The 20,718-nt window shown below is 38.2% G+C and overlaps 1 protein-coding gene and 1 long non-coding RNA gene across 4 annotated transcripts in view; one reads left to right on the plus strand and one right to left on the minus strand.

Annotated features, from left to right (window-relative positions):
* Positions 1–20,718, minus strand: part of ANTXR2 (ANTXR cell adhesion molecule 2) — a 121,936-nt gene that overhangs the window by 72,076 nt on the left and 29,142 nt on the right. For all 3 annotated transcript variants that reach the window (XM_085309237.1, XM_085309238.1, XM_085309236.1), the window contains exons 8-10: positions 18,823–18,883; positions 17,231–17,326; positions 12,630–12,699 (exon numbers count right to left, since the gene is read on the minus strand). In XM_085309237.1, coding sequence (XP_085165363.1) covers positions 12,630–12,699; positions 17,231–17,326; positions 18,823–18,883 — 227 coding nt within the window. The remainder of the gene's footprint in view (positions 1–12,629; positions 12,700–17,230; positions 17,327–18,822; positions 18,884–20,718) is intronic.
* LOC146593457 (uncharacterized) lies at positions 14,959–16,842 on the plus strand. Its single transcript, XR_014896377.1, has 3 exons — positions 14,959–15,044; positions 15,283–15,384; positions 16,679–16,842. It is a non-coding gene; the product is annotated as an uncharacterized LOC146593457 (long non-coding RNA).

Here is a 20,718-nt window from a genome sequence, read left to right on the forward strand (position 1 = left end):
TCCTTTTTGGGGTTGCAATCAATCCTGGAAAACTTGAGTCTAAAATAGCTTTTAACAAATGTTCTTATTTCTAGCTAAAGGGAAACAGACTCAAAACTTTAAACTGCATCAGTCAGGGACCACTGGCCAGTCTAATAAACAAAAATTAGTCTAATTTACAAAAAACACRCACCTTGAAAAGTCTCAATAATCACAATTCTTTTTCCTTTACGTCCGGTGCCATTTTATTGTTACAGAAGAGGAACATGGCCCATTGCCATATGTCACTACAGCTCTGGCCTAAGGAATTTCATACCCTGTGAAATACAGCTGACATTTCAATCCACAGTACCCTATTTGCAAAGTATTCATTTGCTCCTTACTTTATGAGTATCCAATAAAAGACTGCCATTTTATGATCCATTAAAAAAGATGAAAAAATTAAATAAAATTGTGAAAGACATTTGCTGGAAGTAATAAATAATTTACCTCCAATTTTCATGCACTGAAAATTAAACTGGCAACTGCTCAAAAAGTTATTAAAATTATGGTGACTAAAGGTATTTTAGAATCAAGTGCCAGCATTAAACTGTTGTCCGTAGTAGGAAGGAAAAGAATAAATTTATGTATTTAAAAGTGCACCTTCTCTTAAAACAACTACCTCCATGAATTACATGTAGCTTTATTACACAGTTGATGTTGATAGGCCAGTAATAACTATGTTTGTATAAATAAACATAAAATGTATACATATATGGGTACATATATGGGTGTGAATATATCTATATATCTACATTTATATGCTTGTAAATACGTATGTATATAAGCACACATATATATGTGTGTGTTTGTGTGTGTGTACGTATACACGTACTTTATGTATATCTCCATACAAAGTCACATGCTGAAAAATCAGTTGTAGAAGTGGAAGAAGTCGTCTGTGGCATCACTGACTGAAGTATCACTTTTGTATGCCTGTCACTTTATTCCCTGTAATTTATCATCTCCTACACAATATTCTGACCACACAAAGGGGTGCTAAAGTGACCAACCATACTTTCTTACGATGGTCACCTGAAATATGGGGCAACTGGAACGTCCTGTGGCTGACAGTACCACTCCCAGCTTTTTACCCATCAATAATCACAGCATTTAGTAGCTGGAACAAATRTATGTTCTTATTCAGTGCGAATATTGCATGTTTTAGAAAGAAAGGCTCCATTACCAAATAACACTGGCTTCACCTCAGTATGTGGACTAAAATTTTTAGTGCAAGGTGGAAGTGGCCTCTGTCATGTCATACCTCATTTTCTGCCTGGAGGTTGAAAAGAAGTGTAGCGGTGTGAAAGAGGGAGACAATTAATGCTCAGCTATAGGGTAGGGGAGACGGCCTTGATCAGACAGATATGTGATGGTGACTCTGTGAGGTCTGTTCCTGGAGCATCAAATACAACAAAGCTACTATCTCACAGAATGGACACAGGCATCTCATTTGACAAACCTGACTTTGAAAACGTTGGCCGTTATTTGCTGGGGATCCAACTGATAGTTACACACACGCATTCTCACCAACCAAAGTGCACAACATGCTTTCCTCTATTACTGGCTATGCAACAGTCCAGGGCTACAAATCTGACTGACCTTAGGGACATATCCCTGCAATAGAAGGAGGCAGCAGAAAACCAGAGAGAAAGAATTTCAAACCCAAGCTTCGGGTTTTGRTGCTGTTCCTTGATTAAAAGCCCCAGCTGCACAAGAACACAGCAAGTTCCCTTAGAGCTGGGCTGCAGACCTTGCTTGCCAAATGTTTAGTGCAATTCCACTGTGCCAAGGGTCAGCTATGCCTGGGAAGCACAGGAAACAGTTTACTCCCTAGTGAATTAGGGTTTTACTGGAGACAGTTAATAACCTGCAATTATGATACATGGTCAGAGTTGTTTTCCTCCCACCAACCACCGAGGCATAAAAATGAATATTTCATTTTTCCTGAGAATAGCAAGATTGCACCGTATGCACATCATTATGTGTAAGGTTTTTTTGCAAGAATTAGTACGAACTTTTTGTTTTACTACTTCCTTAGTTCAGCTTAGCACTGAAATAAATTTAAATTATAGTTGTCTTTGGATCCCTGCTCATTATCCCCCAGCACTATGTAGCTTTCTCAGTAGACGGCTCGATACATTGTGTGTTTGGGTTTGGCTTTTCATGTCAACTGATGGAAGGGCAGAGATCCTTAAACACCACTGCCTGGAAGCACTTGTGAACTTGACAGAATCGGTAGCCAGCACTGCATTAGCTCTGAGCTCATGGAATCATGGGAACCTGCAGTAACATTGTGTGAAATGTCATTATTATGTTAAATTAGTCTATTAATTCAGCTTGGGATAGTATGGCCACTGCATAATATTAAGCACTTAGTTCTGCTCACGCACTCTTTCCTAATGCTCTGGGAACACAGTGTGCCCTACTGAGGAACGTGAAGGACTGCATTAGAAATTACTACTGATCTTAACATCAGATCCATATGTCTTAGGAGCCAGTTAGCCTATACAACTCATTGAGGATGTTTCCATCTGTGAATAGTTCCCATTATAATATAACTGTGTCAAACTAAATGTGTTTCTAAGATATTTTCAGAAGGTAATATTTATAACAGACATTAGGCCTAATCTAGCCAAATTTCTAGTTCCCTCCTACCCAATTCATTTCTCTAGCTGGTTTTGGGGGGTTACCACATGAGTAATCAGTAATTATTAAGCATTCTCTTTTTGATTTTTGTTCTCCATAGAACAAGATCCCTATACAGAGAAAGCCAGCTGAAGTGCTGCAGCTGAAAACAAATGCCAAGTCTCTGTGCCTTTGCAAAGAAAGCAAGCAGTCCAGGTGGCAGGGGATCTGATTCATCTCAACCCTCTCTACTCAGTGACATGGGGAAGAGGTGCTATTTACACAGCAGGATAACATTAACAGCAAATAAATGGTTATCATTAGCCACCACATACATCTATACTAGAGAAATAGGCCAGTCACCTGAGCAAAGAGGCGCTTGAGTTAAAACAACAGGTGAAAACAACTTAACTAATTTGATGATGGCATCCCATCAATTTGCAAGCACAGTGAAGTCACATGGCTGACAGTGGCAGCAGGGAAGTCAAAAGGAGGCAAGAGTATCTTTTTTCTTCTTTTGGTGTTGGCTGTTATTACTCTCTCTGCTGGGGGACTGCTCAGCCATTGTGTATAGGAAAGTGAAAGGATTCACAAAGGTAAATGTGGGAAGTGAGGCTCAGTGTTTATCCTGATAGCTAGTGCTTTATTCTGGAGGAGCTGACTACCTATTTTTCTTCGTGAAGCACTTAAGGTACAACTATACAACTGGTTACTGGTAGGTAACCATTCATGTTGGTTTATTGTGCATTGCTTTTCCATAGCAGTAAACAAAGCTGTCTTGAATGTGATGTATGTTAGCTGTCAAGCTATCTTTAAATTGAGGAAATCCTGTTTAATGCTATTTGCTAGTTCTTAGTGAAAATGTTGTCCAGGTAGTGTATAGATGCCACCCAATTTAAAGGCTGGGGCCAAGATTTTCAAAAATGGGTCCTTAAACCTATACTTGGGTGCTTAAACAAGCTGCCTGACTTTCAAGTGGCTAAGTGGAATCAACTTCCACTTATATTAATTTTGGTTCATTTTGTTTTGTGGCCAAATTAATCCCTTATTTTAATTGTTACCAAGGTTATGTTGATGCTATTTAGCTCACAACACCACAAAAGGAAAGAGACCACGTAGTTTGTTAGTTGGAAAAAGAAGATGCTCAACATGCTCTATGAAATATTGATTATGTCTTAGATAACTCTAGAAGGTAAGTAGGTCAATTTGCAGATTGCATTCAGTTTTTTGCTTTGGGACTTGTTACTTGCACTTTAGAATTTCACTTTTTCTTCAGCAAAGGGGAAAAAGTGATAAATGTTACTTAAAATTGAATTTCCAGCTGTAGTTATATGAAAGGAGAACAGTTATTTCCTTCACCTGGTTCTCAGCTACTCAATTCAATGTGACAAAAAAGAAAAAATCCCAGCTAAGCTGAACACAATTTTTATGTGTATTCCTTACTTGGACAAATTTTCTACCCATGTTAATGTACTTAAGTAAGCTATGAGTTTGGATGAATGAATAGGTAACCTCATGTTTGTCCATACGCTGTGTAAATCACTGATAAGTGTATTTGAGCATTTGTACACAGCTTATGTGGGAGGTTTACTTGGTCTGACTTGTGAAGAGCATCATTTAAATATACTTTAGGCTTCTTTTGTAATAGAGAAATTCTGAATGTGTTATCTACTTCACATTCTCCTTCCATCTGGTATAAGGAATGCTGAAAGACAAAGGCTTTTTTTTAACTTAGAATTGTTATTAAGTTACTAAATAATGTGCAGTTGAAAGGCTGCAATGTAGGATGAGCACAGCAGTGATAACTTCTGAATGTGTGCCTTGCAGGTAGTATGGCTGTTGGATGGGAACTGTGGGAGAGCTATTACAGTGGGTGTGGTAGCCTGTTAGGCCAACAGTAGACTAATAAGGCTTGAAAAATTGGTGCTGGGTTAGATGTTAGTTTATTACAGGCATCAAAAAAACAGAGGAGCAGTGTTAAAAGGAAGTACAATTCTGTAATCTTAACAATAAGCTAATGACACTTTTTGTGTGGGAATCTAAATCTGCTTATCATTCACGCCCAGCCCCCACTTGCACACATTTCCAAAGGCATTCATATGCCTACTAATGATACTGTATCAGCTCTCTTTCTATTTAGATATGTATTTCATATTTTCTTGAAGAATCAGGCCAATGTTTTTGAAAGCACATTTAACTATACCATATGCCTACTTAAATCATCCCTATCAAACAAGTTGTAGGATGATGCTCTGGTTCATTCTGTTCTGTTTTCCCTTCCTTCACAATGTGTTTATGTATATTTATCCAATTTGTTCTGTTCTTCTTGCCAAATTGCAGGTTTGAGATCTCAACTATGCAGGGGCAGCTGTGCTATTGTTGATGCCTTACAAAACAAAGGTCACAGACTGAGCCCATATCACTAGAACTAATGACAGCTGCATGTTAACCATTATGGTATAGCCATGGAATGATCAAGATTCATGTACTCTCAAAAATAAAAATAWATCTTACTTTGCCCTTTGGTTAGCACAGATCCAAGTCCATACTCATTTTTAAGGAGTTATTTTTGTGGAAAATGGCCTCTTCAAAATATCCTGAAGTTTAGTTCATATATATAATTCTCCCCTTCCACACCTCATCTGGAAAAGAACTTTTTGTCTTTTTTTTTATATATTTTAAAGCAATATCCCAGCTGAGTTGGGAGGACTGATCCCTTCTACATGTGCCTAATATTAGCTTTCCTAATTTCTGAGATTGATAAGATCTACCAGCTGTTCTTGGCTAGTAAGCTATGGGTTATTTAAAGAAATAGGCTACTACAAGATGCCAGCTTCTTCAAAAGAAGGTTGTTTCCAAACCTAGCCCAGCAACTCCATGTAATGAAACATCAGGGCSGGACTGTTTCAAATGCCCTTTGTTTGGTAAGAGAGATCAATCTGCAAGACTTGTGAATTCAAAACTATTTGCCCCTTGGGTGGCCTGACATTATTCCTTCATCTCCTGCTGCCTTTCAGACCAGAAGCCAAGAGTCCAAAGCTATTTAAAAGGATGTTTCTTAGAGCTACACATAGCTTTTGAAATACCAAAGAAGTGGGAATGTAATAGATGGAGCAGACTAATGAGATGAGGCACATGTCCATAGATACAGCTCTGAGACCATACAGCTGGCTTTGAGGCTGTCTGTCTACAGCAACCTCACCAGTGTGCTGTTAATTATTTAAAAGAGAGCACTGGGGAAACTACCATCACATCTGTCACCCACGCACAGGCAGAACTTTCACTCATTGCAGGACCAGATGTGTTTATTTGAAACATATACTAACTAGCTACTTAATGGGTTAGAATTATTAGCCAGAAGTTAATTAGGCAAACATATTAAACATCAGTCACTTTATGCAGCATGACTTTTTTTCAATGCTAATCATATTTCTTTAGAGGCATTATCACCCAAAGAAAGAAGAAGAAAAATTCCATAAGGGGGCTGCAGTACAAGATAATAAATTTATGAAATTTGATCATTGTGTACTAATGTCACACAAAAATAGCAGTGCTCTAACTAAAGCAATTGTTTTTAACCATGTGAAAAACACTCTTACACACTAACACATAGGAAGGAAGCAGGGGGGTTTGTTTTAGCACCTACAGGTGTTAGAGAAGAAAAAATTAACAGCGGATTAATGTTTCTCTTAGGACAGTTAAGCCAAACCTTAAAAAGCATGGCTTCACTGCTTCTGCATGTATTACATGTTCCAGAAGGAGCAAGCCTTTCCATGGCATCCTGCCTGCGTAATGAACTTAGAAATACTGTGGGCCAGTGCAATGTGCTCTTGTTTCCCAAGAGGTTAAATTCAGAAGCAACTTTTAAAATTCTGGTTCCCAAGCTCACATCATGTGAAGAAGGCAATGGAGTCGAGGCATAACACGCTCTATTTTTGGGCTAGTCCAAGGGGAGACAAAACAGTCAGGATCCTTTGTTAGCAACTAGCCCTGACAGCCATTTCATGGAACACCTTTCAGCTGCTCTTGAATGAGAACAGCTGTCTATAAACCAAATGAGGTAATTTACAGGATGAAGCACCACAATCCATCTCCACTATGCCTGTGTGTGTTTTCATATTTTGCTACTCTTCCTTTTAAGTCTGGTGCTCGTATTAATGAAAGTGGCACTTCCAAACTGGAAAGCAAGGCTCAAAGTACCAATACTTCGCTTTTATGGAAACATCTTTCGCTCAATGTGCCTTGTAAACGGAGGTAAACATGAAGCAGTGTTTGCTATGTTTATTGCTTCCAACTTGTTTTGGGAGATTAACTAGAGAGGCAGAAGCTGAAAGCCAAGAGCATCAGTGACAGCTTAGGCATGGATTCCTGAGGTTTCAGATATTTTTAGTTTTTTTTCCCTGTGTAGCTGGTGTAAATGTTGAAGATCCCTAAAGTAGCGAGTARGAACTTTATGCATTCTGTAAACTGTAATTAGTGTATTTTAAATTGAATTGCACAGGATCTATGCTTTATTTGCAATTGATTTTTACAAGAATTTTTCAGAACCTTCTAGGGAGAAATGCACTGGATGCAGAAGTCCATTTCTTCAATCACATAGAGTTAAAGCTTTGCTGCAAGACGGAACTTAGGCTTCCCTTAAGCCTCTATTGAGAGATGCTCTCAAAGATGTGCTTAACTTTAAGGATATGGTTAATTCCCACTGTTCTGCACCCTCAGTCCTGCATGTGATCCACAGCAAAAAGCCAGCAAGGTCAGAGCAGTTAATTCTGCCCTAAGTCTGTACATCAAAGATGGAACATGCAGCCAAAACTCGGGCTAGTGAGACAAAACGCTTGCCTGCATTTGGGATATGTTTACCTACCAAAAAGTGTGTGTGTGTATATACATATATGTATTTATACACACGTTTGTGTATATATACASCCCATTTTTGGTGTGYGTGTATATATACACACAAACATATATGTAAATTATATTTTATTATATGAAAAATATAAAGGAGCTTGTTTGGGCACTTTGTCAGAAGAAAATAGACTGAAAGTAGCTAATCTGACCTGCCAAAAATGAAGACCTAGGTATGCATTTTTGTAGACTTTTTATAGATCTGATTTATTGCTGCAGGAAAAAAAAATAAAACTGAATTTCCATCTGTAGAAAAGTTCAGAAATCTTTGAAGARGAAGAGAGTTGGATGCAATAGCTGGTTTAAGTTACTTTCTGAAATCTGTTACTTAGAGGGTGAAGGTCCTACATAAAATAACGAGACTGTGTCATTTTCCTATTTTTTTTATTCCAAAGGGCTGAGGAACAACATTTGAGTTCTAAAGACTGGTTCAAAAGGAAAGAAGTGATAAACCAAAACCAAAAAATATTCAAATCTAAAGACCTGAGAAGTAACTGTGCAGAAGGCACACAATACTATTTGTTTGTATTCTGTCTGAGCTGCCATCTCATTCACAAATGAGTGCAAAACAAGCAAAGTAGCTGTTGTCAACAGTRAGAACCAAGACCTAGATGACACAGGCCCCTCCTGTGAGAAGTCTGCTTAACAGAAAAGGAAGAGAATCTTTCAAGGTGGCATCTGCAGTTCATAAACATGAAGCTATGTGATTTTAGAGATCATTTTCCACTGTATTTTCTTTCTAGGACAAAAGTTTTTGCAYTGTTACAGGAGTTTTAAGTGTCTGAGCTATTCTCCAATTATGTTCAGTGTTTTATATGATGTGCTCAATAATACTGTGTTTTCTTTTAGCAATTCCTTATTGGAAAGTCTGGATGGGAAATACCTTTAAAGTTACCACAAAAATGATCTTGGGCTTCTCTTCCAGCTATTCTTACTGGCAATGTATTAAAAATGAACTCATGAACTGCAACAGATTTTCTCATGCACACGTGTATCTTTAATTTCAAGTAAACTGCGTACAGGAGACTTTAAGTTAGATACTTGAAAACTGGAGGTAACTAAGAATTTGGGGGATACAGAGTAGTAATTTTCCTTCCTGCCACATAAAAAATAACTCCCATTTAGCTTTCATTCTTTAAGTGCCATCAGCTGTTCATTTTGGACAGGATATAGGAAGGGATATATGTAAACTGAAGCCAACATGCCTTGAATAGAGGGCAAGTTAGGTCATTCAAAAACAGTGGCACAGACTATATCTCTGCATGTGACAATCATAAATTCAGGGGAACTATGAGCAAGGCTTCACTCGCGCTTGGACTTGTTCCTCTGGGATTTGTCTCTTTTGGTTTGTTATTTGTTAAAGTTATAAACCAAAGGAGTAAGATACTGCCTGCTCCCTATCATTGTGCAGATGGGTAGAATGAAGTGCCATTCCCTGGAAGTATGTCAAAATTTCACTTAAATAATTGAGAGAGAAATCACTGGACAAATGAATAAAAGCAATGATCTGCTTAAGTATGYGTTTGCCCTTTTGTTGGTGTTTTTGGTGTCACATACTTCTTGTATGTAAATTCAGGTGGACTAGTCAATGCATTCAGATACCAGAAACCTGTATGTCTTGCCAGACTGAGGGTAAGTGCTCACTTCATTATATAAGCTGATCTTATGATATTYTTCTGTTTGAATATTAATCTTAGAATAGATGCTTCTTATGATTTAAAGCACAGAATCCACAAAGGTGAAGATGGCTGGGAACACTGCTGCTACACTGCAAACTTCTACTTTTCTCTATTTTAAGCACAATAATCATTTCTCAGCCTCGTTTCATTTTTAACAATTTACCTTCTAGCCTAGACCAAAGCTTTCTTGCATTGCTTACGTGAGTATCTGCACAAGATTATCAAATTGGGTTTTAGCATTAGAAGCCAGCAAATCCCAAATCTACTGCAATACTCCGGTGAGAAACTAGAGTTTAAACAAATTAGGGGAGTTAACTAATAGATTAGTAAATACTTAACAACAACTGTTTCAGTAAAATATTCTTTTGTTATACTAGTTTAAAGTATCTTGTTGTTGTATTCAGCATATCGAATAATAGGATTTGTAAATGTTTAGTAAATAAAAATATTGTCCTGATTCTCTTTCTGCTGAAGCCAGAAGGGGATTTTACCACTGGCTTAGAAGAATAGAAGCCATCTGTTTGTGAAGTCAAGCCTAGAAATATGTTTTCAGAATGCATACTCAAAAGGTTTTGAGCAAAAAGACTAGAACAAAATCTACAGTAGTTGCAAAAACTACTGTATTTTTTTAAAATATTCCACAGTTTTTCCTTGTGCTGGTCTTCAAAAGYAGAGGCAAGGCGCTCTCTTCTTTCCCAAGTATTATGACATCAGAAACCTCCGAAGAACTCAAGTGATGAGGARATCTCTGTGTTTGATTCCCTTAAGATATGGCTGGACAGCAAACTCAACTCAATTCTGAACTGTAAGGATAAACTGATTTCCTTAGATATTCTGGAAGAGCCTCAAAAATTGACTCTGGCATTGTCTATGCATTAGAATTTGCATAGATGGAGGCTTCTAAGCAAGTGCAGTCAACAACTGGAAAGAATATGGAAGCACACTGTGGCATCAGTCCAGGAGACCAGAGGTTTACCAAGGAAACATCTTGGCTACTTTGGCATCTTGCCTATTTCACATAGGTTTTATTGTTCTGCGTTTGAAAACTGCAAAATCAGCAGTTTGTCTCATACTACAGAAATATAATTAAAYCTGTTACGTGGGTCTTTCCCATTCACCCAGAAACCAAGCTGTACATTTGAGCCACGAAGCTAACTTTGCTTTCCTGTTGTACTTAATTCCACTAAAAAGAGCACTAGAAAGAGCAGATTGGTTGTTGCTATGTTAGCAACTAATATTAGCTCCACTACATGAGGAGTTACTGGGAGGTATCCAGCAATAGTCTGAGTTGTGCCAATGAGAAGTCAAGAGTTCAAGTATGTACATATCTTTCATAGCTGTCAGTCTTCTACATAGCAAACTGCTTATCTCTGGGCCAAAGCTGTAACTGATTCAATATAGAGTTACGGAACTGTTTTACATAATTTTAATTATAAAAAAATGTTTTTATGTAAACCTGAAGAACTTAAATAACATACACTGTCTATGCATTCTTTCCCACAAACACTACTGAGAACTGTGCTGTAATTAGGTGCTTGATTTGGACTGCAATTACAGTATGGTGTGTTGTCTATTTCAAAAACACATCAAAGGCCAAACAAGCACCTTACAGAACAAGAGAAATACAACATGTTCAAATAATTTTCACTGTGCTTTAATCCATGTCAATAACTGTTCCTGTATCTTGCATTCATTTGGCAGGATATGCTATCTACATATTCTCAAACTAAGTGTGTGAAAAGCATTTACAGGTTCAGGTGTCGGAGTGTTTAATACTTTGGGCCTAATTTGTTGCTGTGCTTTTCCTGTTTTAACATCATGTAACTCCACTGAAGTATTTGGCATGGAGAGGAAGGTTCTTAACCTGACTGATTTACATCTTCCTGATGATAAAATTAGTTCTCTTACAGCTGCACATGGTGCTGATTTGCTTTAGCTAAGACAGCAGTTTGTTACAGCTGTTTTGTTGTACAATTGGCACAGAACCACATGCAGCCTAGCTGAACTGAAATTAGTAGAACTGTCCTGTGTAATATAATAGCAAAAGAGTGTTAACAAATTGCTGTTGCACGTAGGACAAGATCAATGTTTTGCATACCTATTTGAAAGGCAACTTCATTATCAGGAAAATGTAACAGAATTAAATTCATCCCCTCCCTCTGCTCTCCAACATAACTCTCCTCCATGCTTGTTTTTCCTGCGCTGCTATAAAACAGTGCTTCGTCCCCAGAGATGAGCTTTGGCTGGTGCAGAGAGGCTGTGATGTCAGGCATTAACTGCAGCTCATCTGCAGTGATTCACCCCRCTATTCTGCTGGAGTTAACCGCTCAGAAGTGTTTTTTTTTCTTTTATTTTCTTCCACTGCTTTCTAACTTGTCTCCTCCCAGTTGACATTTAATGTATAAAATGTGCATTTGGGGTTTTGCTATCGGTCTTCTAGCAACTGAAGTTGTTGAGCCTTATTTAACTAAGGAAAGTAATTTTATTCAAAAAACTATCAAGGTTATGTGCTTAGTTCTTAAACTGTTAAGAACTGTCGCAGTAAAATGACAGTGCAAATCTGCAGTGAACTGCTGTGCTTCTTAATGCATTAGTATTAAAACCGCATCCCAAATTACTTTTTCCCTGTTTTGCAAGTAGCTCTTAAAGAACAGTCTCAAAGCCTCCTCTCTCCAACAGGCCTGAAGTCTGACACACAGTTTTCTGACTTCTGATTAGCTTAGAATTTCCATTTCATGTTACTATCTCATAAATTTAAAAAATGAAGTTTAAGTTGAAGTGATTCTAAAACCCTGGGGCATGTCTGAATTTGAGAACAGGAAGGAAGAATTAGTCCTCAAAAGGCCAGAAGTAATCTGCAGCCATAGCTGGTGACACTTAGAATAAGGCTAGAACTGCAGTTTAGCCACAGTGTTGTTACTAGATTGCTGTAGTTGTTAAATTAGTGCCTCGTTTTATCATTACATGTTGAGCAGTGGTACACATTTTGACACACAATTTTAATAATAGCTTGTAAGTGTCAGTGATAATGTAATGTGTTTAACAATGAGTCTAAAGATTATCCAGAAGAGAACATATTATGCCCTGTTAAAACATAGCTAATCTGCATAAAACTTATGACAAGCCAGACCTTTTCAGTGTTTAATAAACTGGCTAAATATTCATTTTTAAGGCACTGTCCAAATTGGTTTGGTCACAGATGACTATTTAAAGCCCATTCCAAAACTGGCAAATACACGATGGAAATAACACAAGAATAAGAGGAAGAAAACAACAACAAATCACCCTCCATAAAAACAACCAAATATTGCCTCTAGCCAAAACTGTATGTGATTAGTGTCAGCAAAAATGGGTCCAATTCTATCAAAATACAGGATGACATTTATTTTAAGTACTTACTGGCCACTCTTATATAGGATTGGTGCAGGGCAGAGCAAAAATGTTGGTTCCACCTTTTTTGGTTTTTCATCTGAAAAACAAATCACATAAGCTTAATAAATTGTGCTGCTTAGAAGAGAAGAGGTGTGAACACTCTGTAACGTCCTTTTTCTTTTCACAGCATGCCAGCTATTGGTTTGGCAGTGTCTTGTATTCACAAGCAATGAAGGGCCTTAAGTAAGTAAAAATGTGGGGGTTTTGTGCTTTGTTTTTTTTTTTCTTTTTTTAAGCTGTATCTTCTCAAGGGAACATAAAAGCCCACAGTATGTAATACGAGCTCACATTACATTGATTACTTAAATTTACATATTTCAGCTCAACCTCTCCTAGAGTGATGCTTTCCTAGAATCAAGGCCTTTCTAAGAAGACCAAGAACATTTTTAGGGAATTCCTAGTATTTGCAAGATGAAGGTTTGTTTCTAATTGGGTCCATTCTCGTGCATTGCATTCACTGACTATTATATCAGTTGTGACTGTGGGGTTGACTTCTCTGGTGTTTCTTATGCTTTAGGGTCTCTAAAGACTTAAAAAAATTTCAGCTGCTTATAAAGTAATTATTTGTAGATGAATACGTCCAGCAGAGCACGCTTTCTGCAACTGCGAAAGGGAGAGAAGGCAAAAGAAGTCTCATTGGGGGACAGAATACAGCAAMCTTTCACCATAACCTTTATATGAAGATTCCTCCAGGAGGAGACAAAGGGTTCATACAAGAATACAGCTGTCTGTACTCACTGCATAGAGTACTCGCTCAAGTGAGCTGTTTTACCTTGTGTGTTTAGTAAGCTGGAAAGGATTTTGTTCCTGTGGGCAGAATCATCTTCTGAACTTCCCCCAGGATAGTACTGTTAATTCCTGTACTGGAGCTGCCCTTGCAAGCATAGACTATTTCCTAACTGGGGGATGGATAAATGATCTGCAAGATATGCTTGGAGATGACTACCCTGCATTTAGGGGAAAAAGCAGATACACAAGTAGTTCAGGAGCAGCTAGGGGATGAGCTGTTAGCATAAATGAACCTTTCCTTTCTTATGAGCTATAATCTGTACCAACTGCTTGGCCTAGATTTGGGGCTAGTAGTGAGGTGGGGAAGAGGGATTAGCACACTGCCATATGTTTTTGTCTTAATGGTATGTTTCATAGATTATTTTTCTATCCTGCAGCTACATTTGGCACATTTCCCTTCTAGCATTTGGTAATGGTTCTTTATAAATGCAGAAAGAGAAACATGCCAAATCTGTCTTTTAAAACCAGAAGAACCAGTACAATGACTGTTTGCTCTGAGGCTGGTCTTAAAGTTGAGCCCAGGTTACCAGTAAGGAGAACTGTAGCAGGTACATCCTCATGCGAGTGTTCTCCTCCACTATGCTCCAAAACAGTGAKGTTTCACAGATCACAAGTTGGTTTTTCATACAAGAAAATACAATCACGTGGGCAAAATATTCCTTTTCTTAGGGCTATTTCTTTTCTCCTGCTCTTGCTGAGAGAGTCCTTCCTATCTTTTTGTCCATCCTAGATCTACTATTGTCCTCTAGGTCTCCTCTGAAACAAAACTGCTTGGTATGCAGCGCAGAGCTGCAGAAAATGAACTAGCGCATCAGGGGAAGGATCACAAAATTTCCCTATTTATTCCCTAAACATATCRTGTAGGCTATTGCTGGAGACAAGAAGTCAGGTGGGTTGGGGAAGGCCTTTGGCAAGACCCCACAAAGCAGATTGCGTTGTTATGCTGCAACATATARTAAATACATCACTATGCCATTCCTCTCCCTTCTTGAGCTTTAGCACACCTTTTGCTGAAGCCAAGAAAAAGCAGCCCAGAGATATAGCTGGAAATTCTCATATCAGATGCCTGCAAGAATTTGGGGGCTTCATTCTGTCCAAGTATAGCTATTTCTACAAAGGCAGTCCAGATGTAAATATTCTTCATACATACTCTGTTCTGGTATAAATGGCTATGCAATCATGGAATCAGAAAATAAGGTTAGAAGGCACTGCAGAAGGTCATTTAAAGAAGGAAGCACACTTGAGACATACTTCAGAGACATTCACCTAAGCTGCTGTTAAAAGGCTTTCTAGGTAACCTATTGCAAGCCTTCTATTTTTACAGTGAGAGCCATTTTCCTAATATCTAACGTGAATCGCCTGCAGAATTTTAAGCCCGTTATCTCTTGTTTTCTTCCTAATGGATTTGGAGAGCCCAGTACTTACCTGCTGTCCATATTAAAATTGTTAACGCTTACTGTTCTTTTCTGTGAATGTGATGAACCTAATCTCTTATTGTTTCCTCATAGTTTGCTCTGGACCTCTGCCCCACGCTTGCCAGCTTTCTTTGAACTCTGCGCAGTGGGTTCATCCTCCCACTGGCAACATACAGCAGTACGTCAGAATCCAAGTATCGAGGGACTATGGTTGGCAGCACAGCCAGCCCCGAACTCTAGTAGCACCACAATCTACTAGTCATTAAGTACTGTAAGCCTATTTGGTGCATACTAGTAGTATTGCTACCAAGTATGGCAAAAATTGTAATATACTAACTCTAAGCAGGATAGGGGAGGTTTAAATTTGAGGTTTATGGGAAATGACTGAGTCCTCCTCTAATTCTAATATTCCGTAGGTCCTTATTTCCACCATCACCTCACTGCTGTCCATCAGAAGATTTTGAACRCTATAAACATAACCGTATTGATGCAGGCCTCAAAAGACTTTTGTGAGGAAGGTAAGTGTTACTATTTTTATTTTACAAATGAACAAACTGGGGTGCAGAGAAGAGAACTGCTCATGGTAAACAGCAAGTTATGAGCAAAGCGGGACTAGAACTGAAAAATCCAGATGACTTAAAAAGCTCCCTGAATTCAAATTTAAGTTCTGGTTATCCTGAAGTCACATTTTCGAGGTTTCGAATTTGTCCATAATAGTGTGGAATTAATTTTATTCACCTGGAACTAAACCAGTCTGTTTCCCTACTTCTCCAAGTAAGGAAGGTATACCAAGATAATCAATAAATAATGGTAAGAATTACTTTGCCAGATAGCAAATTCTAGCTCTATAAAGCGAATTATGCAACAAGTACAAATAGGCGTGCTAGTTTAATATAGGAAACAAAGATAACATTTTTAATTGAGAATGAACGGAAATTTATACAGGTAGAATTTATTTACACAAGTTGCCTTTATCCACAGCAACCGTACTACTCTGTTATTCTTTCAAGCAGTTCTAGGAGATCTTTAACTGGCAGGAGAGACTGGCAACATGTTCAAAGTATATGTTATATCCAAAATAAGGAATAAAATGTACTGGAAACATAATTCAATAGGGTAGGAATTTAAGACAAGTTAATATGAAAATCAGACATTAGATAGCAAAAAGCAATTTTTTATATGTCCACTTCTGGTCATTTTCCACTCTGGCTTGCCTGTAAGGGGTAGTGCTAAAGCAAAAAATTGCATGTAAATCCACTAGCTGTCCATTTTAGTTTCTGAATATCAAAAAAGGGAGAGGTTCCCGCTAATGGCAATTTCTCCACCATCCTCAGCCTTATGCCAACTTAGGGAGCATGAAAATGAAATTCTCTGTCAGGAAACTCATTTAATCAGATATTTGACTTTGCAGAAAAAATGTTTGCATTCTCTCTCCACCAGTATTACTATTTTATTTAACTTCTGCAGTCTTCAACTAGGACGAATGTTGCTGTGACATGGATGTTTTAACAGAGGAGGATCTAAGGATTGTAATATCTGGCCAAGAGCAAGTACTAATAAAAAACAAACACTGGAAAGCAGATTTTTTTTCTCTAGAAAATGGATAAAGCTATAAGGGGATTTTTGTCTGAAACTAAATTTTCTGTGTGTAAAAACTCGGGGAATTGTAGTCCAGCTAGGGATCTGGCTACAGTGAGACCTCCTTCTGGAGGGAAATGGTGTTTGAGGTACTGGGCTGACAAATAACCTCCACATATATTGACAAAATAGTACCAATTGCTCTGACTTGGCCTTATTCTTTCCACACTGTAGTAGAAGCCCCAAGAAGTAGAGTCCACATCATGGCGGGGCATCCACAGCTTGCAAAGTCCCTGAAACCAACAGCCTAATGGCTATGCATCTGCTATACCAGTTAGGATGTGCAGAGATGCTCTAAGATAACAAGGTAAGTACATGGTGGAAAGACGGCCTTTTGGAACGAAGATGAGGACCCATGCCTTGGCCCACCTCTTTTTACAGTAAAGGGACACTTGGTGAGCGCACTCTGTCATCATGCTTTTTCACAGACAAACATTTGCTTATTTTAAGGTAAGAAAGTATACTTATCATCAACTTACTTCACGCAGCCAGCTGGGTAAGCAAACACCAGTCACAGTTTATAGCTAATGGCCACCAGCAGCAAATTCAAACCACTGGACAAGATGCAAAAGCATTCGCGTCACATTACTAATCCTCAGAGCTTTCATATTTCTGTTTCTTCCATGCTTTTCTCTTTAAAWTTGAATTAAATGAGGTAACAAGAAGTGGAGGGGAAGCAGTTATTAGGAAATACAAAGGCAGATTGTCTCAAATTTCAATACTTACGAATGGTAGTTCCATTCACGTGATAGGTACAAGAAATACCATCAAGTCTCCTGGCAAGGGTTAAGCCACTTCCTCTAAGAACAACTTGGAACTCCTCTGGAGAGAAAAATGAATAACCCCCCAACAAATCACCAGTCTTTAGTACTTTGTAATAAGGACTAAATTCAGACAAGGAGAATTTCAATGTAGCCATCAATAACTCAAACACAAAGTGGTTACGCATCAAACATTCTCAGGACAGCTTTTTAATGCGTCACTTTACCTCACTCTTCAGTTAAATTGTTAAARGAAAAATAAAGAATTGTTCCCCCATCTTTATCATTCAGGGTAGCCCTATTGTAAGGAAGTCTATTCTGAATGGCAACCAGAGCTGAGCAAGTAAAGTCCTTGGGCTCAGCTGCACAAGAGAAAAACAGCTTCTCAGTGAATACTCTGATAAATAAGGAACCTAGGTCTCTTATAGGGAGACTCCTAAGACTTGAATCAGGTTCACTTAGAACTCCAGATATAAAGTCTTTTTSCTGATTATTATTTCTCTGGAAGCTGCATATGGGTCACGCTATTATTCCTGAGTTTTACAGAGGAGTGAAAAGAGTTTGTTTATAAAGCCACTAGTTTAATTGAAATGATCTATGTTGTCACAGAAACATCAAAATAAGTAGACTTTGCAACTACTTTATTTTGATTGGTTTCGAAGTATGTGCAGATTGTGAAATCCCAGAGGAAAGACACCACTTGTACATTTGTGCAGTTCTACTTAAATATATTAAAACTTGCCGCACAAAAATGCAGATCTCTGCTTTCAGGATCATGCTAAAGTAAGTCAAATGTTTTACTTCTCACACTACACAAACTCAGGGCACTACAAAAACTTATTATGAATTTACATGAACGTACTTTACCAGGATTMCCAGAATTTAACTCAGTGGCAGTACATAAAATTGTATGCGACTATCACAGAGTATGTATCCTTGCTTTAAAGGCAAGGACAACAGCTTTTTTCAAACTTCCCAAACACTTTGTGAAGGAAAATTGCATGTTACAGTTTGTTTCCTTTGATTATTTCCATAACTTGTCATTAGTTGTGAGCCCACTGTCAGAGGGAATTCGACTTTATAGCCCCATTCATAAAATGCAACAAATACCAGACAAGCAAGCAGTTTCAGGACAGGTTTTAACCTTTGGAAATAGTATGCATGCCACTGAGAAGCTAGAAAGTTTACCTCTGGAAGGACAGAGGCTTGTTCTAAAACGGTTTCTTTAAGTTTGAATTTCTTTCATGTTTCTCCTAGGTGAAAAAATATAAGGCAAAGAACAGGTAGAGGAGTACTCCTAAATCAAATAACCGTGCGTGACAAATCGACAGTGGGAGGCAAGTGTCTGTCTCAACTTCTGCACTTACTAGCAATTATAAAAGGAAGCCCAGGAAGACAGCTCCTTTGAGGAACAACATGAATAAATAGAAGGATCTGATCTTTCTTAAAAATTTGCTTGTGATTTTTAAAGATTTTTTTTCTTTCTAGATGTGTTTTGGTAGAATGTAAAAATCAAACAGTCATATAATTATTATTTTTCCAATTCTGAAAACTTACCTCCCACACAGACACTAGATGGTTCCAAATATAAAATCTCAGTGCATGATTGCTTCAAAACCTATTGCAAAGAAGGAAACAAAGAAATAGGTTTCAGAATGCTATTTCAGTGGGCAATGTTATTTTAAAACAAATGCTTATACGCAGAGGATGCACATGTACATCTACTTACTTCATGTGCATGTGGCTGACTTAGTAGGACACTGTCCTGATCGGGTAAACTTCTGCACACCTGCACTGTCAAACTTTCTAAGGGTTCATAAGACCTGAATTAGTTTATTAAACGTGGGACACTCTTCAAAACACTACTAATGTCTGGTTTTGGTCTTGGAATTTCTGTCTAGTTCCTTAACCTAATTTTCCATGGAACTCAATGTTTCAGCCAAAAGTTAGTCACCAAGAGCCTGATCCAAAATCCAGTCAAGCTAAAGGGAGTCTTCCAACAATCTCTGGGTCAGGCCAAGTGCAGATTATTCCAAGTATTGGCATTCTGCCCTATGTAAAGAGGAGCAGAAGTGTACCATGCTCTTTAGCGTATTGCATTCTGTGTCCTGCTGGGGGGAGGTGCTTTTTCTTTTATTCTTTTTCTTTTTTTTTTCTTTTTTTTTTTAACTGCTGTATCAGTCTGCCTGCTTTGCTACTCTAATCAGTCAGATGATGATCTTCTGAAAGGCAGGAATAAAATGATATTCCTACAGATTCTTTGGAAAATAACCCCTAACCGTATCGCTGCTTTCAGCCAAGTCGTATTTTCCTATTTGCAAATACGTTATGTGATCAAGTTATCCACGGTCACTTAAGTGGAGCCATAAGTAGCACCAAGGTCTTCATTCCTGTGGACAACTTCACCGTTTTCTATGGTGCTTTAAAGAAGGAATTAATTGTCTGGCCACCTTCATTGCAACTGTCACTGCTATCACGAGCTCACACTCTCCTCCCACTGGTAGGATCTCAGCCCTGTACTAGAGCCCCTCTCCTAACTGCTACTGCTGTCTAGGAAGGAGCTGTGATCTGTAACCAACATGTTAATCCCTTTCTGTACAAGCAGGTAAGAGGCCTTCTGCTAACTGAGGGGGTAGGAGTCACCCAAAACTTACAGGATCAARCACACAGGAGCAATCCACAATTACACTTCCTTCTACTCTCAAATGATAGCGTGATTTTACCAATAATTTTTAATGACCTCTTTCACTCAGAAAGCTTTCATAATGTATAGCTTTGCCTGTACTAAATGGTACGTTCTTTAGCAGGCACTCACATGTAACACTGGAATCATTCAAGGTCTGTGTCGTCATGTGCATAGTAAAATGTCCTGTTACTGTCCGTTCCCTACTGCCATTTGCTAAACTATGCCTGTTCCTGAGCTGGCCTAACTGTGAGTAAACGTAAATCCATCCTGCTCCCTTTTTCCTCCTTTTAGAAGCTGTTTTTATTACACTATTCTGTTTGCTGGTTCTGTTGCTACATATCCAGACCCAGTGCAAACAGTATCATATCTGTCACTACACGTCCAAAAAAATTGTCACGCTCTGAGAAAATAAAGTGCCTGTCTCATTTAACACTTTCCTTATTGCCTGCCTCTCAACAAAGTTTTGTGCGGATTCTCTGTAGTGCTTTGAATACTGATTTATAAGCATTAAGTCATATCTAAAAGTTTAAGGGGTCTTTCAGACATATATTTGCATGAGACACAGCAATGGGGATCTCTGGAAAGAATGTAGTTTTCTAAAGTTCAGTGGAACTCAACTAGTTTATGTTAGCTGAAGAGTTCATCTCTTGTTTCCAAAAAAGGACTTGGCTTTTGATTCCTATTTCAGTTTAAGGAGAAGAACTGTAACTTAATTTATTTTAGAAAAATAGTAAGGTAACATTTAAATACAGATGCAATAAAGCAGA

Source organism: Rhea americana, unplaced genomic scaffold, assembly GCF_003343005.1.
Source record: "Rhea americana isolate MKP2758 unplaced genomic scaffold, rheAme1 scaffold_294, whole genome shotgun sequence".
Taxonomy (NCBI): Eukaryota; Metazoa; Chordata; class Aves; order Rheiformes; family Rheidae; genus Rhea; species Rhea americana.